The 26,291-nt window shown below is 40.7% G+C and overlaps 1 protein-coding gene across 1 annotated transcript; it reads right to left on the reverse strand.

Annotated features, from left to right (window-relative positions):
• On the reverse strand, positions 1 to 21,294 carry cxcl12a (chemokine (C-X-C motif) ligand 12a (stromal cell-derived factor 1)). The gene is made up of 4 exons (XM_046359106.1): positions 21,141 to 21,294; positions 13,899 to 14,016; positions 12,689 to 12,772; positions 1 to 2,907 (listed from the first exon to the last, which is right to left on the reverse strand). The coding sequence occupies exons 1-4, from the start codon at positions 21,205 to 21,207 to the stop codon at positions 2,880 to 2,882; spliced, it is 297 nt and encodes a 98-aa protein (XP_046215062.1). The 5' UTR covers positions 21,208 to 21,294; the 3' UTR covers positions 1 to 2,879.
• Positions 21,295 to 26,291: the final 4,997 nt, after the last annotated feature.

A 26,291-nucleotide genomic window follows, 5' to 3' on the forward strand; every position in this document is an offset into this window, starting at 1 on the left:
TAAAAATGAATACTTTTTATTTAAAGATGACATTTGACTCAACAATCTAGTTTAACATTGAAATGACGTTACATCAGAGGAAATGGCTCATGTGAAAAGATCTGGAGACATTATACATTATACATACATGTGTTTGACGTATAAAAACTACAAAAATATCATATTTCTTATAATATTTGTTTTCACTCAAAATGAAAATGTGATGTATCTCATGCTTAAGATTGTTATATGAAAAATTTAAGTAAAAGTACAACAGTTGACTAACTGTAGCAGACCAACAGTGTGGATCATATTCTTGTTCTCATTATAACATTCTAAACTTACGTATTGTTAATGAATGAATATGTTGGATGTAAAGTGCATCGGTATCCAAAATAACATACAGTATATGACATCAATAGGTAGTCAAGCCAATCTATCTACTATTACCATTTCTACTATTACTATTACTGTACTGCTACTAACGCTAGCACACTAAAACTGCTGATAGATTTGCTTTTCATCGTGTCTGGTTTGCTAAATATGAAACTTTATCATTTCCATAATGTTTCATGACACATTGACGTGGTAGTCTGCCTGACAACACATTTAAGTTGGTTAACCCACTGCATGTGTTGTCCAGGATTTTAGTTCATACTGTACGGGACTAGTCAATGTCAGAATTAAAGGGGAACCTGAACTACGACGTTGGCAAGCCGTGGGTTGTTAGTTATCTGACTGAACTTTCCCTTTATGGTAGTCTGGATTAACTGTTCCTTTAATAAAATCTGGACGTACTACCTTTAATGTTTCCATAACCATGACGCGGTTACGGACGACTACTTTTTCATTGGTCGCTCAATAAGCAGAGTTCTGAGTCTAAATGTTGCTAATTACGAAAGTTGCTCAGAGAATAACATCACAGACTATGCTTCACATTAATACTCTTTATATAAAATACTTCAACATCCAGCATGGCTGGATACAACACAAAACAAAAATATTGGTTGAGTCGGTACTAGACAGGGATGTCCATTCACTCCTGTGTGTTCTTAAGCAGACATACTGTAAGTGTGTTCTAGTGGCGCTGCCCTGCACACGTGAACATCCCCATGCCTCTTGGATCTTTTGTTTTGCATTGCTGAACCTTGTACACTCTCCAGGACAAGCTGATAGACTTGGGTTGAGAGTTGTGAATTCTGTCATGAATCCTCCCGCATTATCTCTTCCTTTCCTTCCTCTCCACATCTCAGCCCCATCAATACCTACCTAAAGAACAGTTCTAATTCCTAAATGACAGAGAAGCCAGGGGCCAAAACAACTCCAAAAATCTTTACCAATCAAATAGGATAGTAAAAAAAACGGTATATACATCATAGATAAAAACATACATGCACAGATATAATTTCACTTGGCGCTAATAGGGGTGGATTCTATAAGGGGTACAGGTGGTTATGGTAGCATAGGTAACAGAGGTGGTGGTTTTGGCAAGCCATGGGTTGGAAGGTTCCGTGATGGACAGGATAAGTGCTGTTCAGCGTGCGTGCCAGGTGAGTAGATGTTACACGCTATACGCCTCACATTACATACAGCCGCTAGTGAAAGTCTACACACCCCTTCACAATTTTCCTTAAAATTACATCTAAAAAAGGGATTACATTAGATTTGTTTCCTACTGAACCTACTCCACATTTGATATAAAAATATAAAAAAATACTGAAAAACACAAAATGAGGATGTATTGATTGTGTGTTTTCCCACCCCAAAGTAAATAATTGGTGGAAGCACCTTTGGCAGCGATTACAGATGTAAATATTTTGAATGAGATTCTACCAACCTTTCACAACTCTTAGGGCAACATATATCCATTGTTTTTGTCAAAATTGCTCAAGCTCAATGCATTTGCGTGGGAATCATTGATGGACAGCAATATTCAAACCTGGTCTCATAAGTTTAAAGCACATTTAAGTCAGGAGAGAATGGACCATTCAGGAACATTCAACACCTCTTAGAAAGCCATTATAGTGTGTGTTTGGCATAACAAATTGTGTAACTGACCCACAGAAAAATAAAACTATCCAAGGATTGGGTTTTCAGAAGACCGATTTAGGTTTTCCTCTAACATTTTACCTGGACCTTGCTTCTTTCATATTTATTTTGATCCTGACAAACTCCCCAGTCCTTGCCGATGACAAGCATACCCATACCATGATGCTGCCGCCACAATACAAAAAAACAAAGGGATCAACAACAGTGTATTCCCTTCATATTACATTTACATTTACATTTACATTACTGGCCTGTATGACAAAGCGAAAAGAAGGAATCAAAGTCAAAACAAATATGAAAGGAGTAAACCCCAGGTAAAAAGTTAAAGGAAAACCTACCTCAGTATTTTTCAGAAAGACAATTACAACAATGTTTTATGTCAGACATCAGAATTGCTTTCCAAGAGGTGTTGAGTGTTCCTGAGTGCTCTAGACCTGACTTATGTTTTCTTGAAAATCAGAGACAATGTTTGAATATTTCTGTCCATAAATGATCCCCAACCAAATGTATTGACTTAGAGCTATTTTGACAAAAACAATGGCATACAGTATGTTGTCCTACGAGTTGTGCAAAGTTAGTAGAATATTATTCAAAATGATTCACAGCTGTAATAGCTGACAAAGGTGCTTCCACCAAGTATTATCTCTGTGGTGTGAAGACATCTTCGCTTTTTAATTTTTTTATATAACTTTCACTTTGAAAATGTAGGTTGTGTAGATCTGTAAAAAACATGTTTTTAATATGATCCCTTTTTAGATAAAAATTTAAGGTATTAAAATGTGAAGACTGTGCAAGAGGAGTGTAACCTTCACTTGGCACTGTTTCTGTTGGGCGGTCTTCCTGCAGGCTCTCTAGTTGGTCTGCTTGGCTTTCTTCATCCTGAAACAGAGAGACGCCCAGTATGAATATACGACCGTTAACATAGACATATGGATATCGTCCTTGTGTGTTCAGGTCAACCACTTGACTGTTCCGCCAGCAAAAACACTTTGATTAAACACCATATTGAGATGAATTACTATTTGGTTTAGTCCCGAGTCTCTCCTGCAGTGTTAGAGACACTGGAATGTACTACCTCACTTTGCCAAACCTCCCCCTGTGATAACTACTGCTACTGGGGTCCACAGTGAAACACTCCTCCTGTGTGTTTGTGTGTGTCTGTCCCCTGCAGTAATACTCTCTGTATTTTCCAGACAGTTGTAGCTGTTAGTAACACATGGGTCAACGAGACTAATGGTGCAAAACACATTCAACACAATGATTATCCATCTTAAGTCTCTCTATCAGGACCAGTGGCGGGTATTCAGGGAGTTCAAGGGAAGCCAGGTGTCCCCAAAAAATGTACCAAGAAAAAAACATATACAATTATTTATCTTTTGCCTGTCTGTGTTTCATAATTTTCCTTCAACTCGCAAGAGGCTGAATGTATCTCACAGGAGAAAGTATCCGAGCGAGCGAAACAGCGCCCCTCTGTCTCTGTATGTGAAGCCCATCTATTTCATGCTGTCCTGTCAAAAAAATAGTATTTGGCCTCCCTTGATAATAAAAATGAATAAATAGCCAAACAGTGTTGAGCGAAACTGAGTGAGCGAAACTGTGAATGGTCCTGGCGCACCCAAAAAGTGTGAAGGGAAGCCCGTTTGGATTTGGCTTCACACCAATCACATCAAAAGCCAAACGTCATTGACAGAAGAAATGAATTGTTGCATCGTGTAATGTTGTTGTCCTAAGGGGGCTAGCTAGCTAGCTAAAAATGTCCCTTTCATAAATTAGCCATGGATGGAGATAGGGATTTTGACTTGTGGTTTTACTTAATTCTCCATACTGGCCAATGATTATCATGGTGATTCTGATCCAACCATTAATTCATACATTGTGCTCCTTGCCTGAGAGGATGGAAGTTCAATATGTAGTTAGATGTACTAGGCTAGTATAACATGAAAGAAAGGCGGATGGTTTTGGCGTTTCTCTACAAGTAGGGTGAGTGAACATGTTTTTCTACTTGAATGCGCGTGCACACACAGAAATCAGTACCATGGACTGCTACTTTAGCTTATGTTGATTGGACTAAATAGTTTTTGGTATATTTTAGTTGTCACTGTATTAGACTAAGCAAAGATAATATGATGAAATGAAATGTTGAAATGTTAAAGTTGAAACTGGTGCTGGAATAGTGGAGGCAGCTACTGTTTTCTTTGCTACTTGCGGTAACTCTGTTGTAAATCAATAGTTGTTTAGGTGTCCGAAAATATCGGAAACATTGACTTACTTGACCATGCTGTAGGTCATGTAACATGTTACATGCAATGTGCTTTCTAGACTTCAACAGACAGATGTTGCTCTCTGGTTTTGTGAGGAAACATAGGTGTGGTTGAATTGTATCTTGTTCTTGGCTATCATGGCGGCAAGGCATATGAACTGACAGGTTACGCAATTATTGCCACATAGGATGTAGTATGGCAATTTATTTCCTGGTTTGGCTTTCCAGGGATTTTATCAATGCACCATTACTGCTCAGGACCCAGTTAAATAGCTCTCTCTGTAGTCAGTTAACTCCATAGAATGACTAGATACTCTGGACATATACGTTGTTTTGACTGGCGTACCCACTACAAGTAGCTCTTCACAATTGGCCAAGAGCGCACACATGCACCAGAAGCATGGGAGAAAATAGTCTATCTAACCTTCTTTTTTCAATACCCACACAACAGAGAAACACCTGCAGAGTTCATTCGATTTTTAGTGATCCAATTGTTCTCGAACGAAGGCATTCTCAAGGAGTTGAGCAGTCCAGTTCTCCAGCACACCCACAACGGCGTGGAAGAGCTGTACACTGTCTGCCTCTCTGTTTGTATAGTACAGTATGCTGATCTGTGTCTGGCAGCTACAGTGCCATCAGAAAGTATTCATACCCCTTGACTTATTTCACATTTTGGTTTTGTTACAGCCTGAATTCAAAATGTATGAAATATTATTTTCTCTCACCCATCTACACACCCCATAATGACAATATAAAAAGCATTTTTTTTAGAAATGTTTGCACATTTATTGAAAATTAACTACAGAAATATCTCATTTACATAGGTATTCACACCGCTTACTAAATACTTTTACAGAAGCAACTTTGGCAGCGATTACAGCTTTGAGTCTTTCTGGGTAAGTCTCTAAGAGCTTTCCACAGCTGGATTGTGCCACACTTGCCCATTATTATTTTCAAAGTTCATCAAGCTCTGTTAAATTGGTTGTTGATCATCGCTCGACAACTATTTGCAGGTATTGCCATAGATTTTCAAGTAGATTTAAGTAAAACGTTTAACTAAGGTGAATTCATCTCCCAGTGTCTGGTGGAAAGCAGACTGGTTTTCCTCTAGGATTTTGCCTGTGCTTAGCTCCAATCTGTTTCTTTTTTATCCTGAAAAACTCCCTATCCCTTACCGATTACAAGCATACACATAACATGATGCAGCCACCACTATGCTTGACAATATGGAGAGTGGTACTCAGTAATGTGTTGTATTGGATTTGCCCCAAACATAACACTTTATATTCAGGACAAAAAGTTGATTTCTTTGCCACATTTTTCTTGCAAACAGGATGCATGCTTTGGAATAGTTGTATTATGTACAGGCTTCCTTCTTTTCACTCTGTTAATTATGATACTATTGTGAAGTAACTACTGTAGTGGTCAAAAATATTTTATATGTATATACATATAGAAACGTCCTTGTTTTTTTAAAGAAAAGCAATTTTTTGTCTATTAAAATCACATCAAAATGATCAGAAATACAGTGTAGACATTGTTAATGTTGTAAATGACAATTGTAGCTGGAAAAAGCAGATTTTTAAAATGGAATATCTACATGGGCGTACAGAGGCCCATCAGCAACCATCACTCCTGTGTTCCAATGGCAGGTTGTGTTAGCTAATCCAAGTTTATCACTTTAAAAGAGTAATTGATCATTAGTAAACCATTTTGCAATTATGTTAGCATAGCTGAAAACTGACGTGCTCATTTAAGAAGCAATAAAACGTACGTAGTTTAGACTAGTTAAGTGTCTGGAGCATCAGTATTTGTGGGTTCGATTACAGGCTCAAAATGGCCAGAAACAAAGACTTTCTTCTGAAACTCGTCAGGCTATTCGTGTTCTGAGAAATGAAGGCTATTCCATGCGAGAAATTGCCAAGAAACTGAAGATCTTGCGGTGTATCTTTCAGAGAAATGCTATAACCGTATGACTGGGGAATGATCTCGACCCCGAGCCCGGCTTAGCCACCGTAGTCTCAGTCGTTTTCTCAGTCATCTTACTCATACCAGTAAATGAAAGAATAACAAATTATTTGTGATTAGAAAACTTATGAGAACAAGTAGAACCTTTAGCACACAAAGTCCATATTGTGAGCACGCTCTACCACTACGGGACAGTTTAGTTGGCGCAACGTACAACAGTCTCGTTTCCAAATGTTTTATTTTAGTAGCGTGAATCGTTCCTGTTCACACCAAAATGAAGAGTGAAATAATTGTAGGTATGACTCCAAGCCTCACGCTTATCACCTGTGGAAGACGGGGCTTCCAGCGAGGCACGGATTTCATTGGCCTTGTCAGGCGTGATTGTAGATACTTCAACTGAAGTCGCTATGGTGCGACTCCCCATAGTAATACCAAAGTTGCCTTAAGTGAACTACACTACATGACCAAAAGTATGTGGAAATCAACACCTTTGCAGCCTGAATAGTGAATGTTTTATGTACGAACCAGTCCACATGGGATACCAGTTTTAGCCGGATGCGTGCATTCCCTTTGAAATGAGTCAATATCTCCATGGGCTACATTTTGCATAAATCATGCACTGATAACAGTGCAAGATGTTTGAGGAAGTTTGAATTATGTGATGCGTCTCTAGTCAGGATTCCGGTTTTCTCACTAAAACTTCTGTAGCAAAGGTTACCTGTCAGTTGTTTTGCTCTACGACCCTCACAGGCTTCACGGGACTCGTCTGAAGTCGGTACCACTGATGTGTCAACTTCTGTCCGAACGGTTTGGGCTATAAACTAATCGAAAGCAGATAGTCTCACAAACACGTACATGCTCTACAACACTCACAAGACATATCTGAAGGTAACCCGGTACCAGTTTTAAAAATGAATGGAAGTGTGGAGGTACTTTAGTGCCAACAAAAAAGCAGACAAATATGGCTAAAAAAAAGTATTATATCTCTCAGATTTAAGACAGACACTTCAAAACATACTTCCTTTCTAAATTGTTTTTATTATTATTATTATTAATATATATATTTTTTTACATTTCTGCATTTTTTATGATTATACAGATAACAGACAGAGCAGGTAGATGGCAGAACACACACGGATCCCCTACCAAATCAAACCCACCAACCCCCCATGCTCAAGTTCTCAAAGAGGGTGTCGAGTAAGGTACCATTACCAGCGGATTCCGAAGTGTATAATTGTGAGTAAATGTTATGAAAGCATGAATTGACCTCTAAATGATCAATACATTTGATACCCAGCTCGTCAGTTATCTCGGGTATGATTTGATTTGAGGTTCTCTGACGCAGCTGGTGTGCTTGCAATTTCCCTGATTTCTCTCCATGTTCATCATTTTTGTGTCGAGATTTATTAATTCGATTTTCAGCTTTGTCGAATTGAAAGAAGATCAAACTCTGTCTGAAGTGTCAAATGTTGTTTTTCGTAAATCTACGGATGAATAGTGTGAATATGTCATATCCAAATTCCAAGATTTAATTTGTAGGTTCCCCTAGGCGTTGAACATTGCACTTCCTTAATCCTGCGCTGTACTAAATAATTTGATCCCTTAGATAAGCCTTCGTTGATTCCCATACTGCCGTAGGAGACATTCTAGGGGTTTGATTAAGCTAGAGAAATAGCTCAACTGACATCTTACAGCAATACCACTAAGTTAGCAGCAACCTCTTTAATGAAATTACGTGACCTAATAATAGAACTGTGCTTTATCTACCCTGGATACGAGTACCGTCAAGAAAAATAGAAACAAGCAGCTTCATGGTAATAAAATGAAACATTAAAACAAAAGGAAAATTAACTCACCAGAACTAAGGCACTAATAATAACAATATCAACTGACACCATTGGCAACACTATACAGTATCTACAAAAGAGAGACTGAGTCTTCAGAGCTAAACACATTCGTCCATTACCCTAATTGCCAAATAGGTGAACATTCAGCCATTTGCTTCATCTGTCCATGGTAGAATGTTCGTCTTTAGGACGGCCATAGCCTTCAATGCCATTGTATGTTATACAGAGCCGGGTAGGAAAAGCCACACCTTACCCAACGTTGGTCTGTCCACGGAGCAGACTCTTGACATCATTGAAAGCAACACGGTCACAAGCAAAGCTGGGGGCATAGTCCAGGAAGATAGATTATGTGTGCTCAGTTGCATCGAAGTGGGACAAATTCTCTGACACGCCGACGAACATCATACAATGCTGATAGTAGTGCAGTTTAGCTACAATGAAGCAAGGTTTTCCGCCAGGCTTCCCTGCTTGAGAGGACTACGAGGATGTCTTTATTCAATTTGAGGGCTTCCTTCAATAACTTTGAAACCGATGAAGCCTTAGCTTTAGACCGCTGCGCCACTCAGGAGGCCCTGTCCAGATTATTTTAAGGCTCACTGCAATCTCTGTTCTTCATAAATACAATTAATCCATATTAAACAATTCCAGGTCACTCTGACAAACTCCACTTTTCCCAGTGCATACTTCACCATTTCTGACACCTCAAACGGGTCTCCCACATTTGCACCCTTACTCAACAAAAGCATCCCAACTAGAAGCGATTCCTTATCATTCACACACGTATCCTCCACTCCAATTTTAGAGTCCATTCAGAACATTCGTCTTCAACCAACTTTATATGATTAAATATGAAACTATTTGTGAAAAGATTAAATGTGATTTTGTGGCAACATTATGGCAACATGATGGAACCGCCCTCCAAGGCGAGTGCTTAAAAGGACTTGCTGAAGAATTAACATACAGACCAGAAAGCATGGAGCGCGGGTTGAAAACGTTGAAATGGTTGCAATTTAAATATAGACCAGCGTGACCAACGGCGTGAGCTGAACGTTATGAAATATTTAGAAATAAATACTACATCGGAACATTCAGTCTGCAGCTGTTTAAGTACTGTTAGTCTAGTAAACTCAACCCAAAGACCACCGCGTGTGTATATCTGAAGGATCCAGTCTAACGAACACTCAGAGACAAAGAAAGCCTACTACAACTACAAAAGACATTGTTACCTCTGGTGGACAAACCAGAGACTTCTGTCGAACGACTCCCCATAGACGGACTGGGCGATGTCAACAGAGAACAACGACAAAACCATACAAGCATAAATATATACATTGCAATTATTTTCGAATGAGCAGTCATTCATGTGAAATGTATTCACATTCCCATGAGCATATTTTTCCAAATCTCTGTCTCTCCCACTCTTTCTGTCCCCACCCCTTTCACGGTGTAACAAGCCATCATATCAAGTTAGTCCACTAGGGAACTTTTCATTGCATTATGTTCGAAATGAATTCAACCTATACTGTTTGTGTATGTCTGTGTGATCATTTAGTTAGTAAATAAATAATTAAACCGATTTGTGCATCTCTGAATCCTTATTTAGACTCAGGTTCCTGCAGATATCAAATAATTTTGCAATGTTAGAATGAGACTGATATGAGGAAATAATTATTAATGGGTGACTGGTATGACATATTCTAATATATTCTTCAGTTAATTCGGGAAACAGTAACTCATAAAACAAACTTTTGCCATGGTGCCCCAACTTACTAATGAGTTCATTGTTACATGTTCATTGTTAATAATGTATTAATTCAACACAGTTAATTGATTTGATAAAATAGCCATCAACACATTAATGATAGTCATGTCACGACACTATCATGGTCCATACACACCAAGACAGTCGTGAAGAGGGCACGACAACGACAAAACATTCTACAGCTGCACCATCGGGAGCATCCTGACCGGTTGCATGGTATGGCAACTGCTCGGCAGCAGACCACAAGGAGTTACAGAGGGTACATCACCGGGACCAAGCTTCCTGCCATCCGGGACTTCTATACCAGGAGGTGTCAAAAGAAGGCCCTAAAATTGTCAAAGACTCCAGACACCCTAGTTATAGACTGTTCTCTCTGCTGCCGCATGGTAAGCACTACCAGAGCGCCAAGTCTAGCTCCAAAAGGTTCCTTAGCAGCTTCTACCCCCAAACCATAAGACTGCTGAAAAGTTAAACAAATGGTTTCCTGGACTATTAGCATTGACCTAGACTTTTTATATTCTGCTGCTACCCACTGTTTATTATCTATGTATTGTAAATTTTCCCCTACCTACAGTGCATTTGGAAAGTATTCATGTATTCAATGTGGACATTTCAGTCTGATTCTAAAATAGATATTTTTATTTTATTTCCCCCTCTTCAATCTACACACAATACCCCATAATTAGAAAGTGAAAACAGTTTTTTTTTATGTTGGAACAGAAATACCTTATTTACAAAGTATTCAGACCCTTTGCTATGAGTCTCGAAATTGAGCCCAGGTGCATCCTGTTTCCACTGATCATCCTTGAGATGTTTCTACAACTTGAGTCCACCTGTGGTAAACTCAATTGATTGGGCATGATTTGGAAAGTCACACACCTGTCTATTTAAGGTCCCACAGTTGACAGTGCATGTCAGAGCAAAAACCAAGCCATGAGGTCGAAGGACTTGTCAGTAGAGCGTCGAGATAAGATTGTGTCGAGGCACAGATCTGGGGAAGGGTACCAAAAAATGTCTGCATCCTTGAAGGTCCCCAGGAACACAGAGGCCTCCATCAATCTTAAATGTAAGAAGTTTGGAACCACCAAGACTCTTCCTAGAGCTGGCCTGACTGAGCAATCTGGCGAGAAGGGCCTTGTTCAGGGAGTTGACCAAGAACCCAATGGTCACTCTGACAGAGCTCCAGTGTTCCTATGTGGAGATGGGAGAACCTTCCAGAAGGACAACCATCTCTGCAGTACTCTGCCAATCTGGCTTCTATGGTAGAGTGGCCAGACGGAAGCCACTCCTCAGTAAAAGGAACATGACAGCCCGCTTGGAGTTTGCCAAAAGGCACCTCTATGACCCAGACCATGAGAAACAAGACTCTCTGGTCTGATGAAACCAATATTGAACTTTTTGGCCTGAATGGCAAGCATCACATCTGAAGGAAACCTGGCACCATCCCTATGGTAAAGCATGGTGGTGGCAGCATCATGCTGTGGGGATGTTTTTCAGCGGCAGGGACTGGGAGACTAATCAGGATCGAGGGAAAGATGAAAGGAGCAAAGAACAGAGAGATCCTTGATGAAATCCTGCTCCAGATCTCTACATGAACCCGACAGAACATCTCTGGAGAGACCTGAAAATACCTGTACAGCGACGCTCCCCATCCAACCTGACAGAGCTTGAGAGACTCTGCAGAGAAGAACGGGAGAAACTGGCCAAATACAGGTTTGCCAAGCTTGTAGCGTCATAGCCAAGAAGACTCATTTACATTTACATTTAAGTCATTTAGCAGACGCTCTTATCCAGAGGGACTTATAATTGCAGCCAAAGGTGCTTCAACAAATAACTGAGTAAAGGGTCTGAATACTTATGTAAATAAGTTATTTACAGTGTTTTTTTATACATTTCAAAAAATCTGTTTTGCGTTGTCATTATGGGCTATTGTGTGTAGACTCATGAGGGGGGAAAAAATGTTTAATACATTTTAGAATAAGGCTTTAACATAACAAAATGTGGAAAAAGACAAGGGGTCTGAATACTTTCCGAATGCACTGTACATGTACATGTTGCCTCAATTACCTTGACTAGCCTGTACCCCCGCACATTGACTCGGTGCCGGTACCCCCTGGATATATCCTCGTTATTGTTATTTTTTTCACTTTAGTTTATTTAGTTAATATTTTCTTAAACTCTTATTTCTCTTAACTGGAACGACGTGTAAGTTAACGACTTGTAAGTTAGCATTTCACAGTAAGGTCTACACTTGTTCTATTGTGCGCATGTGACAAATACAAAGGGATTCATCACTCTTTATATCAATATTTAGCAGCAACAAACTCACTTTTAATGAGTAACTACCACGTTCTCACCTGGTTGTTTCTGACTTACGTCGCTGTTGTTTCCTGGTACTTTCCGGATGTTAAACTCTTATTTCAGCACTGTATACTAAAGTGCTACCCATCAATGTTATGTTGCATCTGTGTTCAGGCTATCCTGAATATGCCCAGTCCATCTGATTTAGTTAAATAAAAATGTATCACTTTTTGTAGCGCTATCCAGGCTTATCCTTATCATTTAATTTCTGCACGCATAACCTTGACTTTCCCCTAAATCATGTAGCCTATGAATGTCACTGGCAGACGTTCATGAAAAGTTATGCACACATGCAGATCAAGTTCAGATTTGGCCCTGAGCGTGTACTACTTTACTACTGTACTGTATGTCCTGATGAAGTGGAGAATAGAGAAAATGTCATTTTCTGAGGAGAATGATACCGTGTTTCTGTGTAGACATGAATGTGTTTTAGGTTGTAGATTCTCTTAAAGGGTCCCTTACTTGTTGAGGGCATTCTTCAGGTACTGCTGCAGCCACTTGGTCTCGGGGTTGATACACACCTCCTTGTGGTTCTTCAGCTTGGCACTGCAAAAAGAGAAAATAGAGGGATAAGATTAATTGAGAAAGAAGAAAGAATGAGATTGATAGCTTCTGGTGCCCTGTTCCATTCCAGCACACTGGAATACCTAATTAATCACACACACACACACACGCACGCACGCACACACACACACACACACACACACACACACACACACACACACACACACACACACACACACACACACACACACACACACACACACACACACACACACACACACACACACACACACACACACACACACACACAGATCTCATAATGTTGAGCAGTATCAGACCCTATCAGTTAGGAGTAAGAGGAAAGACAGGCCAATTATTTAGAGCTGCTATTAATGTTTTCCTGTTGAAAACAAAACTGCATCCAATTCCCAACCCCCCACACACACAATTTTTCACGATACGCTTCCTATGGATGTGTCTAATTATGTGTGCATGGCTTACAGAATAGACAATGAGAAGGCTATCAGAAGTGTGTGTGTGTGTGTGTGTGTGTGTGTGTGTGTGTGTGTGTGTGTGTGTGTGTGTGTGTGTGTGTGTGTGTGTGTGTGTGTGTGTGTGTGTGTGTGTGTGTGTGTGTGTGTGTGTGTGTGTGTGTGTGTGTGTGTGTGTGTGTGTGTGTGTGTGTGTGCGCGCCCCTCAGGGGCTCCGTTCACTGGCCGTCAGCTCCATGGGATTGATGGTGTGGAATGTCCAAAAAAGAAGGAGAGACCTGTCACCACTTTTAAAGGTCCTGTGTGTGTGTGTGTGTGTGTGTGTGTGTGTGTGTGTGTGTGTGTGTGTGTGTGTGTGTGTGTGTGTGTGTGTGTGTGTGTGTGTGTGTGTGTGTGTGTGTGTGTGTGTGTGTGTGTGTGTGTGTGTGTGAGAGAGAGCGATTGAGTGTGTGTGTGTGTGTGGAGAGAGTGTGTGTGAGAGAAGAGAGAGCGAGAGTGTGTGTGTGTATTTGTGTGTGTGCGTGAGTGTGTGTGCGCCTCAGGAGCTCCTTTCACTGGCTGTCAGCTCCATGAGATTGATGGTGTGAAATGTCCGACCAGCAGGAGAGACCTGTCACCCCTTTTACTGCATGATCTTGCCTATAACCGGTGCATGTTTGTGTTGGCGAGGTACTCACATCACTTGGAAGGGGCAGTTGGGTGTGTGTAGGAACTTCAGTTCTCGGATGTTGCGCTGGGGGACGGTGTTAACTGTAGAACGACACCAGCACCTCTCCATCATACTGATGGGCTTAGCTGAAGAGGGGGTAGAACAGAGAACATGAATATAATATACAGTATCATTAAGAGACAAGTGGAGAACATGAAAACCCCACCTCATTTTGTCAGAAACCAGGAGAGAACACAAGGCCAAGTGAAAAATACTGTCAGAGAGGAGCAAGGCCCCCACTGTCAAGTAGAACAGGAACAACATTGATATTATCCTACACTGTAAGACTTTTCGGTAATTTCAACAGTAAAACACTGTAGAATGCACTGTAAAATACCTTGAATGTGTTTAACAGAATTGATGCTATATATTGCACTACATTTTACAGTGTTATACAATAAAACTAAAAGCAAATTGAATACAGTACTCTACAGTATTTATGGAGCTCCTAAAACCTTTTAACCAATACTGGCGGTATTGTTGTTTCTGGCTCATTAACATATTTTGAGATGTGCCTTGTAAGAGGCTCAATTTGTTGCACCCGTGAGTGAGAGTGCTGTACCAATTTAACTGATAAGTGGTAGTGTCCCCACAATTACATGTGTACAGGGGACAGATTGGAGTGGCAGCAAGTCTCAAACCTTTAATGGTTGAGTATTTGCCATGTCTTTGGTCTGTTTTGGCTTGTGCTCACTGCAAGTTTGGAAGCCTTTAAACTCAGCTACTGCTCTGGTTAATCGTTGGGCATCATTTGAGTTTGGGCATCATAATCGTTGGGCATCATTTGAGACAGTTCATTATCATCACATTATTATTTTATTTTACATTTCCAATTTGACTTTGTTTTCACCAATCTAACTGCATAATAACAATGGTAAGTGTTTATTAGAAAAGTACATCTCTATGTAGCCTAGGCCTATTCACAATACAGGTGATTGTATAATAAATAGGTGTGTGTGCATGCATTAACTTATTGAGCTTATTTTGGCTGATTTCATGGGGCTACAGATGACAAACAATGTGTTTCCTTTCCATTTGGAACTTATTTTATTGTAATGATAAACATAGAAGTAGAATATTTTATAAAAGTCACCCCGTAAATGTGTTTTTTTCCACATTCTTTTTTTTGGGGGGGGGGAGGATTTCTGCGGGGTGGAAAAACAATTTCATCCATTTTAGAATAAGGCTGTAATGTAACAAAATGTGGAGAAAGTCGAGGGGTCTGATTAGTTTCCGAATGCACCTTATATATATATGGTCAGAGCCAAATGTACTGTGTGCAGGGATACTGGAGTAGTTGAGTTAGATATGTACAGCCTCAATTAGTTGGGGTGTTAATTCTACAAGGTGTCGAAAGTGTTGAACAGGGATGCTGGCCCATGTTGACTCCAATGCATCCCACAGTTGTGTCAAGTTGGCTGGATGTCCTTTTGGGTGGTGGACCATTCTTGATACACACAGGAAACTGTTGAGCGTGAAAAACCCAGCAGCATTGCAGTTCTTGGCACATTCAAACTGGTACACCTGGCACCTACTACCATACCCTGTTCAAAGGCACTTAAATATTGTGTCTTGCCCATTTACACTCTGAATGGCACACATACACAATCCATGTCTCAATTGTCTCAAGGCTTAAACATCCTTCTTTAACCTGTCTCTACGCTGATTGAAGTGGATTTAACAGGTGACATCAATAAGGGATCATAGCTTTCACCTGGATTCACTTGGTCAGTCTGTCTTGGAAAGAGAACGTGTTCCTAATGTTTAGTACATTCAGTGTATATATATTCTGGACTCTGACATTACTCCTAAAATGTCTATATTTTTTTCATTCTTTTCTTTTTGGATTTGTGTGTATTGTTAGATATTGCTGCACTGATGGACTGAGGAATTTGCAGACGTTTACCGTCTCCACTCCTGTAGGCCGTCTCGCCATTGTTGGTAATCAGGCCTACCACTGTTGTGTCGTCTGAAAACTTGATGATTGAGTTGGAGACTCAAGCAGTCATGGGTGAACAAGGGTGTACAGGAGGGGCCTGAGCACATGTTGCGGATCAGCGTAGAGAAGGTGTTGTTGCATACCTTCATCACCTGGGGTTGGCCCGTCAGGAAGTTCAGGACCCAGTTGCAAAGGGCGGGCTCAGACCCAGGGCCCCGAGCTTAGTGATGAGCTTGAAAGGCACTATGGAGAAGGTTAAGCTGTAGTTAATAAACAGCATTCTTGCATAGGTATTCCTCTTGTCCAGATGGTATAGGGCAGTGTGCAATGTGATGGTGATTGCGTCATCCGTGGATCTGTTGAGGCGGTATGCAGATTGTAGTGGGTCTAGGGTATTGTGTAAGGTGGAGGTGATATGAGCCTTAACTAGCCTCTCAAAGCACCTCTTGATGACATGATTTTAGTTAAATTACCTTCGCTATCTTGGGTACAGGAACAATGGTGGACACCTTGAAGCAAGTTGGGACAGCAGACTGGAATAGGGAGAGATAGAATATGACCGCAAACACTCCAGCCAGCTGGTCTGCACATGATCTGAGGACGTGGCCAGGGATGTCGTTTGGGCCGGCAGCCTTGCGAGGGTTAACACGCTTAAATATCTTACTCAGGTTGGCCATTGAGAACGAGAGCTCGCAGGCCTCGTGCTCGCAGGCGGTGTCCTGCTTCGGCGGCACTGTGTTTTCCTCAAAATGGGCGAAGAAGGTGTTTAGCTTGTCTGGGAGCAAGGCGTCAGTGTCCGCAACGTTTAGAATCTGTTATTGTCTGGAATCCCTGCCACATACTTCTCGTGTATGAGCTTAAGAATTGTGACTCCACTGTCTCTCTACTGACGTTTTGCCTGTTTGATTGCCTTACCGAGGGCATAGCTGGACTGTTTGTATTCATCCATGTTCCCAGTCAACTTGCTGTAGTTCGCTCATTCCTTTTTGTGAGAATGTTGCCATCTATCCATGGTTTTCTGTTAGGATTAAGTTACAATCATCACAGTGTGAACAACATCCTCTATGCACTTTCTAAATGAACTCTGTCACTGACTCAGTGTATACGTACATTTTATTCTCAGATATGGGTTTCCAGGTTGCACAAAGGTCAGTGTAGTTCCTTGAGAGATATCGTGGTGTCAGCATGAAACATACACCTCCACATTTTAAGGCAATCTCATTTCTGGTCGAAATGCTGGTGACTGATTGACTGATCTAATATCCCAAAGTTATTTTCGGCTGTAGGTAATAATGCAATAAATGTGCTGAGCAAATGTTTAAAAAATAACAAAACATTGGAATAATATTCGCTAGGGATATGAAATCCAACGTGAATCCAGGCACAACTGTCTTCACCGGCATTAACGAATGAGACGCCAAAATATCCAAACACCTTTTTGTCCAGCACTTGGACTGTAATGCATCGCATGCGATATCACAACAGCTGTTGGTCACTTGACTGACATTCAGCCTTCCTGGATCAGATAATGATGTGTGAAAATATCACGGCGTAACTAATCACCTGGACACCAAATGCGCATCCAACAAGTATTACACTAATTATTGAAGAACCACGTTAAGAACAGTGTTTATTTAGGTTTTAAGCATCAAGGTAAAGTGACTCTTTTGGTTTTAAGCATTCCATTTTGAAATCACATTTATTAGGGTTGTTTTCCCACCCATAACATAAGGAGACATGAAATGTTACTTAGTTACACTGCATTTCTGAGAGTGCTGTACAAACAAAACCTCAGACAGCTAGATCTAGGATTCTTACAGGGTTCGAGTTATTGTAAAATATAACCATTAATGCTTAATATATGATATATCGACAACTGACACTTTTTATGCCACACGATTGTAAACAAATCCGTCAAGACACCAACCATAATAAAGGGTTAAACACAGGTTTTTAAATCAACTTGTTAATTTTTATGACTATAGCTTATATCTTAATGTAATTACATGGAAAAAAATGGCAGATTATTGGTGGTCCAGTGTAGGAAATCCTCAATGGAAACCATGTTTATAAATAGACCCACATGCACGCACTGGCTGGAGTTGGCGTGCCCTGGTGGTGTTGCTTTACGCACAATGAGTAGACTATAAATGCTTTATAAATGCCTAGGCTACTTGTTATTGCTGCTCATGGGGAATATGACACTAAAGATAAATTCAAAAGGGCCATTCATTTGAACAGTTTATTTGAAAATAAAATGATTTTCATATGCTATTTGAAAGTGAATGTGGAACTAGCCAATGAATCATCCAAATAAAGCATGTTTAACCGGAAACACTCTTTCAATGATTTTAAACTAGATGTAATAAATAAAATAAAATAGTTGACATTCTATTATTAATTGCACCATGTGATCAGGAATAAAATAATTGTGCTAGGGCCACTACAAATCAAATACATGCTAGGGTGTCTAATAAAAATGCATATTTTGACCAATTGGTAAATCATGTTAATTTTGTAGATAAAAGTTATTTGACTTTTTGCAATTGCATTTATTATTGGCGCACGAGCGTGTTTGTCTGTGTGCGCCATCGCGCGCATGTTCATTTTGTCCACTCACATCAGACAGATCAGGACACACAGGTTAAAATTTCAAAACAAACTCTAAACCAACTATATTAATTCGGGGACACGGCGAAAAGCATAAAACATGTATGGCAATTTAGCTAGTTAACTTGTTGTTGCTAGCTAATTTCTCCTGGGATATAAACATTGGGTTGTTATTTTACCTGAAATGCACAAGGTCCTCTACTCTGACAATTAATCCACAGATAAATGGGTAAACCGAGTTTGTTTCTAGTAATCTCTCCTCCTTCAGACTTCTTCTTCTCCTTTGGACTTTATATGGCGGTTGGCAACCAACTTTAAAAGGTGCATTACCACAACCGACTGGAGTGTGGACCTCAGGTCATCTTTTAATTACCTATGTGGGTATATGTTCCTAAAAACCAATGAGGAGATTTTTTTATTTTACCTTTATTTAACCAGGCAAGTCAGTTAAGAACAAATTCTTATTTTCAATGACAGCCTGGGATCAGTGAGTTAACTGCCTGTTCAGGGGCAGAACAACAGATTTGTACCTTGTCAGCTGGGGGGTTTGAACTTACAACCTTCCGGTTACTAGTTCAACGCTCTAACCACTAGGCTACCCTGCCGCCCCAATGGCACATGGGTATATGCTCCTAAAAACCAATGAGGAGATGGCACATGGGTATATGCTCCTAAAAACCAATGAGGAGATGGGAGAGGCAGGACTTGAGGCACATCGAACATCACAAATAGTTATATTTTAGCGCATGGCCACGCTGACGTGCAGGAGCAGTGTGCGTGCAATGACTGAATAACATGTATGTACATTTATTTTTGCAATGCTCACGTTGGTCAGCATGTAATATGTGGTAACAACAAGAGGCAACATGAGGCAAATGTATTCAATCATTTGAAGTAGAATAACTATCCCCTACATTAAGAAGATTGCATGATGTAAAAAAAAACGCCAGACAGCAGCAAAGACCCTCTGCCACGACCAACCACCTGCCTTAAACAAGCATTGATTGCAAATGCGTTTTCAAGTGTAAGGTAGGGAGAAACATCCGATAGACATTTAGAAATCACAGAGGTTAATACCTATCACATAGCCAAAGACATGGTCCTTATTACACAGTCTGCAAAGAGGGCGTCAAAAGAATGATAAACAAGCTAGACAGGAGATACAAGATTCCATCTTGCACATATTTCTCCCAAGCAGCTATCCCAACAATGTACAATATAAATGAGGGTGAAGTAGAAACATATCCCGTTAAATAACTGGACCAGATTCCAATGTTTTGGACAGAGGCTGCATCTTGAAATTGGTAGGCTCCGTGTTAAATGTTTTTAAGGCACTTTGACTTAAAATGTCAATTATAATGATTGAAATTACATAATTACACAATCATAAGCTTCTTGTTGCATCTGCAGCCTATGGCTGCCTGAATAAATAATTCACTTAGGTTATTTAAGATCTCAAAATGGTAAAATAGGAAATGGGAACTCATAATGTTATTCATTCATTAATGAACAACTGCTGCGTTTATAGCACTCTATATTTTGATGATCAAGTTAAAAATGTATGTTTGTTAGGATGTAAGTGTAATAATTCTATATATTATCATATGTAGCCTATAAAAATGTTAGAAATGATTTGTTTAATTTGGTTGTGTATTCAGTTAGCACAGCATGTATTCATTCATATGATCTAATTTTAGAAGTGATGTTCTCTACCCTGACACTTGTCTGAAGGAATTACAACATTTTCACCCAAGTTTTTGAAAATCCAAATTCATAATCGCAATTGCAATATCTGGCCAAAAAAAAATCGTAATTACATATTTTGTCCAAATCGTGGAGCCCTAGCTGGAGGCTGTGCGAGAATAAAGGCTACTTGGCAGGCTTTACTTTCCTGTTAAATTTGTCCTTTTTTTCTAGAATCCGCAGGACATAAAACAATATAGAGGCACAAGATAGATATCGATTTTGAGACATGACATGTAGTATTTTCATATTTTAGTATATGCATTTCATATTAATGCGAAATTTCTGTTCTTTTTTGAAGATCTCCCACAAAAACAAGAATATCTCTGTGAAATGTCAACGGAGCATTGAGCGTACAGCAAGCTTTTTATTTTCAAAGACTTATACATTTAGTTCAGCTCATGTCATGCTAATTTAGTTTTTTTTTTGCGACACGTGAAACTTTGAAGACAACCACCACAACACGTAAGAAGTTGCTGTAATAAAGTTGCACGGTTGTAATAGCTTACGAAATCCGACTTTTTGGGATACACTGTTAATGCAATGTTAGAGAAAGACCACACTGAACTATTCAGAACATGAATAACAATATTTGTATATGTAAAATGAATTTGATAACATAAGGAACATTTCATCACCAAAGCGCGTTTGTGAACACCCCCATAACATGCATTATCGAATTCGATGTAGCTCAAGCATGGTGTAAACTAGGCAGACCGATTGAACAACGTATTATTATTATTATTATGAGTGACAAATTTAGCAGAAATCAGCAGCTGCACCGTCTCACTAAAACAGCCGCAGAACATGGACACACACACAGAACCGCCCCGCGGGGCTATAGAAAACCTCCACACAATGCTTTATTTGAATAACGAATAACATATATCATAGCTAAACTCGTCCAAAGTAGCCTACCTTGTGCGAAAGGAACGTATGTCGCCACAGCAAGCACAGACATAACCGCCAAGAGTTTCAAATCCATGATGAACGATAACGATACCGGTAATCCGTTCAGTGTAGAGTCCAGAGCACACTGTGACAGTGGGCGAGTGTGTCGGATTGTTGAATTTATGTATGGTGCAATGGGGACAACGGGAAAGTGGGAGTGTCTGACGATGAACAAATTAAGTGGAAATGAATGTGGATTTGATATATGACCTCCTGAAAACCGAGTTTCCTCTAGATCTCTGGATCTAAATCAAAGTGGTACGGGAAATCTGGGCAAACTTCCTCTGCCTTAAGGCCGGTGGCACGATGGCAAATTCTGGATCTTTGACTTTGGGAACTGGAATTGATAGTGTTTAGTGGGACAGTGCATTTGTTAAGCCTAGTGGGATACAGAGAATTTAAAAAAGTGACTCATAAATTAGCTATGCATTCTGCTCTGACTTTTATATGGTCGCTGCGTTCAGAGCAATGGCAGGATTAATTCTACACGTTTATATTTGGTCATGGTGAGTTAACTTCTCCCAGAGGCCTGCATCACCCCAATTTAACTAACAGACAAAACATGGAGATGGAAAACACACCAAGCCCGAGACTTATATTACAACACGTGTGCCAGTGAATAGACAGAGAAGATATAGTAACCACAGAAAGAACACATGGTCATGTTAGAAAGGAAATATCTGGGCTATTCTCAGTTTAATTTAATCCCTAAACAATCCCTAAACAACCTCAGCCTGGAACTACTTCCAGTTAGGGTTGAGGTGAGAATGTGTGTGTGTGTGTTTCTTGTGTTGTGTTTGGAGGTGTTTTATTAGTGAGTTTTAACAGGATGCAGATGTGAAGTCCACTTTCAGACATTTGGCTTTAGCCCACCAGAGCAAGTGTGTGTGTGTGTGTGTGTGTGTGTGTGTGTGTGTGTGTGTGTGTGTGTGTGTGTGTGTGTGTGTGTGTGTGTGTGTGTGTGTGTGTGTGTGTGTGTGTGTGTGTGTGTGTGTGTGTGTGTGTGTGTGTGTGTGTGTGTGTGTGTGTGTGTGCACATTTATTTGTGTGTTTGAGTTCCCTTGACCCCAGAACTCTCAGTGGTACCATGGAGACAGCAGTATGTACAGTATGTGTGTGTGATCTGTGTGATAGAGTGTGTGTGCATGTGGAGGGTCAGAAAGGAAACACTATGTATTAGTTTAACCATTTATTAGAAAAATATTACAATACTTGCAATACATTAGTCTTGGCATTAGGCTCTACTCTTTCATGCATCATAACTACAGGCAGTGAGCAAGGTACGCTGTACAAATCCCCCTGACCAAAACTAAAGCAGAGACCAAACAGGTGAAGGCTGGGGTGGGTGGTGGGAAGCAGAAAACAGACATGCATGATGAGTAGCGCATGTCACAGCAATATCATGTCACCAGGAACACCAGCGCATAGCTTGCGCACGGTAGCCATTAGGGAATGTGTGTGCAGAACCTGATTGACTAAATAGTCTGCAATAGTGATGAATGATGATGGTGATGAAGAGTGATGATGAGTGGTAGAGTGATTCATCTAATTGCTGCAAAATCAGCTTATGCCAATACTCGGGTTTCCTGTCTGAATCGGCACTAGATTTTTTTGGGCTGTGAAATTGAACCAGGGAGGCCATGGAGTGCTGTGTACACTGAGATCTGAATACAGAGAGAGCAATATCACGCATTCTCATGTTGACTTATCTCACACAGATGGACACTGAGCGAGAGAGAGAATGGGAGAGAGGAGGGGGGAGAGTATGTCTATTTAATGTGCGTTTGTCTGTGAGTTTTGAGTGGAGACGGAAAGGCGAGAGCTGAGCAAGAGGGACTGTGGTATGTGTGAAAGCCAGTGGGTGCAGTGTGTGTGCGGTGTAAAGTGTGAAGATGCTGTGTGTGCAGTTAGTGTGATGTGTGTGTGATGTCTTTGTGGTTTGACCACTTTTTAGTTTTTATGTCTGACCATTGATGAAGCAGTCATTGGAGGAGCAATTGATGGCTTCTAACTAGACCTGAACACTTCTGTGATGTCAGATAGGGGCTTTCCATTATCTGTCCTGAGTCCATGGGCTGTTGTTGTGTCTCTTTGGAGTGACTGTGTTTATCATATAATGACCAGTGTCTGTTATAGACCTAACATCTCTCTCTGAATACATTAACGTGTATTGTCATTCTATGCAAAAACGTACATTTACGCACACACACTGGAGGTCGACCGATTAATCGGAATGGCTTATTAATTAGGGCCATTTAAAGTTTTCATAACAATCAGAAATCTGTATTTTTGGGCGCGATTTGTCGATAAATTATTATTTTTTAAAAAAAAAAAAATAATAATAATTAAAAAAAAAAATAATACCTTTATTTAACCAGGTAGGCTAGTTGAGAACAAGTTCTCATTTGCAACTGCGACCTGGCCAAGATAAAGCATAGCAGTGTGAACAGACAACACAGAGTTACACATGGAGTAAACAATTAACAAGTCAATAACACAGTAGAAAAAGGGGAGTCAATATACATTCTGTGCAAAAGGCATGAGGAGGTAGGCGAATAATTACAACTTTGCAGATTAACACTGGAGTGATAAATGATCAGATGGTCATGTACAGGTAGAGATATTGGTGTGCAAAAGAGCAGAAAAGTAAATAAATAAAAACAGTATGGGGATGAGGTAGGTGAAAATGGGTGGGCTATTTACCAATAGATTATGTACAGCTGCAGCGATCAGTTAGCTGCTCAGATAGCAGATGTTTGAAGTTGGTGAGGGAGATAAAAGTCTCCAACTTCAGCGATTTTTGCAATTCGTTCCAGTCATAGGCAGCAGAGAACTGGAACGAAAGGCAGCCAAATGAGGTGTTGGCTTTAGGGATGATCAGTGAGATACACCTGCTGGAGCGCGTGCTACGGATGGGTGTTGCCATCGTGACCAGTGAACTGAGATAAGGCGGAGCTTTACCTAGCATGGACTTGTAGATGACCTGGAGCCAGTGGGTCTGGCGACGAATATGTAGCGAGGGCCAGCCGACTAGAGCATACAAGTCGCAGTGGTGGGTGGTATAAGGTGCTTTAGTGACAAAACGGATGGCACTGTGATAAACTGCATCCAGTTTGCTGAGTAGAGTGTTGGAAGCAATTTTGTAGATGACATCGCCGAAGTCGAGGATCGGAAGGATAGTCAGTTTTACTAGGGTAAGTTTGGCGCCGTGAGTGAAGGAGGTTTTGTTGCGGAATAGAAAGCCGACTCTTGATTTGATTTTCGATTGGAGATGTTTGATATGAGTCTGGAAGGAGAGTTTACAGTCTAGCCAGACACCTAGGTACTTATAGATGTCCACATATTCAAGGTCGGAACCATCCAGGGTGGTGATGCTGGTCAGGCGTGCGGGTGCAGCCAGCGAATGGTTGAAAAGCATGCATTTGGTTTTACTAGCTTTTAAGAGCAGTTGGAGGCCACGGAAAGAGTGTTGTAGAAAAGGCCCATGGAGTTGGTGGAATACTCCTTTAATTCATTGCCATTTACTCAGCTGGGCCAGGGGCGCTTTAATTAGGTCAGGTGGAAATGTCCTACAGATCTCAACTCCATAAAAGGAGGAAATTGCCATCGCCTGATCTCGCTGCTTTCTCTTCCCTAACTCCATCTGATCCAGAAGTTCTGTGCGTCCATGAATCCACGTAAGTCCACCAACTCTTACCTTTCATCTGAATGATCTGTGGTGATCGGGAGAGTGGGCCATTCAATTATTGTTTATAGTTATCACCGCGGAGCGCGGCTTGGAGCGCACGCTTCAAACATATTGTGTAATGTGAATTGTCAATGATCACGGCCCTACAGATCCTCATAGGCCAATTACACAATCGATATGGTTCATGTGTATTGAAATTAATTATATGTACACATGAAGACTATTGAAAGCGTGAAATGAGAAACGTCATTGTTTGCTAACTGATTGACTTTGATCATGGGGATTATAGATTGTATAAACATTCACTGTTTGCATTCTTTCATGATTTATGATAAATAGTTATGAGCCTAAATGACTCTCGGATGATTACTATTGACATCTTAATGAACTGGACTGTTGAATTCCTTAACTTATGTTAATAATGACTGATATGATTTGATCTTTGATTATGAATTTGATTGTATACATGTTATTTGTTTCCTTTGTGATGCAGCACAGACTACTCAGTAAATATACCACTTTATGGTTAAAGGAATTCCTGCCTCAGTCTCATACATTCCTCTGTCACCTGACACGTGACCACCTGTTCACCTTCACTGTCAGTCATCCTACCTGTCCAGCAACCCACACAGATTCCACTAATCTTTCAAGTGTTGTATGGCATTGAAGCTCGTTTGGAGGTTAGATAGCACAGTGTCCAAGGACGGGCCGGAAGTATATAGAATGGTGTCGTCTGCGTAGAGGTGGATCAGGGAATCGCCCGCAGCAAGAGCAACATCATTGATATATACAGAGAAAAGAGTCGGCCCGAGAATTGAACCCTGTGGCACCCCATAGAGACTGCCAGAGGCCTGGACAACATGCCCTCCGATTTGACACACTGAACTCTGTCTGCAAAGTAATTGGTGAACCAGGCAAGGCAGTCATCCGAAAAACCGAGGCTACTGAGTCTGCCGTTAAGAATATGGTGATTGGCAGAGTCGAAAGCCTTGGCAAGGTCGATGAAGACGGCTGCACAGTACTGTCTTTTTTCGATGGCGGTTATGATATCGTTTAGTACCTTGAGCGTGGCTGAGGTGCACCCGTGACCGGCTCGGAAACCAGATTGCACAGCGGATAAGGTACGGTGGGATTCGAGATGGTCAGTGACCTGTTTGTGACCTGTTTGTTGACTTGGCTTTCGAAGACCTTAGATAGGCAGGGCAGGATGGATATAGGTCTGTAACAGTTTGGGTCCAGGGTGTCTCCCCCTTTGAAGAGGGGGATGACTGCGGCAGCTTTCCAATCCTTGGGGATCTCAGACGATATGAAAGAGAGGTTGAACAGGCTGGTAATAGGGGTTGTGACAATGGCGGCGGATAGTTTCAGAAATAGAGGGTCCAGATTGTCAAGCCCAGCTGATTTGTACGGGTCCAGGTTTTGCAGCTCTT

The sequence above is a fragment of the Oncorhynchus gorbuscha genome, linkage group LG08 (assembly GCF_021184085.1).
Source record: "Oncorhynchus gorbuscha isolate QuinsamMale2020 ecotype Even-year linkage group LG08, OgorEven_v1.0, whole genome shotgun sequence".
NCBI classification, from domain to species: Eukaryota; Metazoa; Chordata; class Actinopteri; order Salmoniformes; family Salmonidae; genus Oncorhynchus; species Oncorhynchus gorbuscha.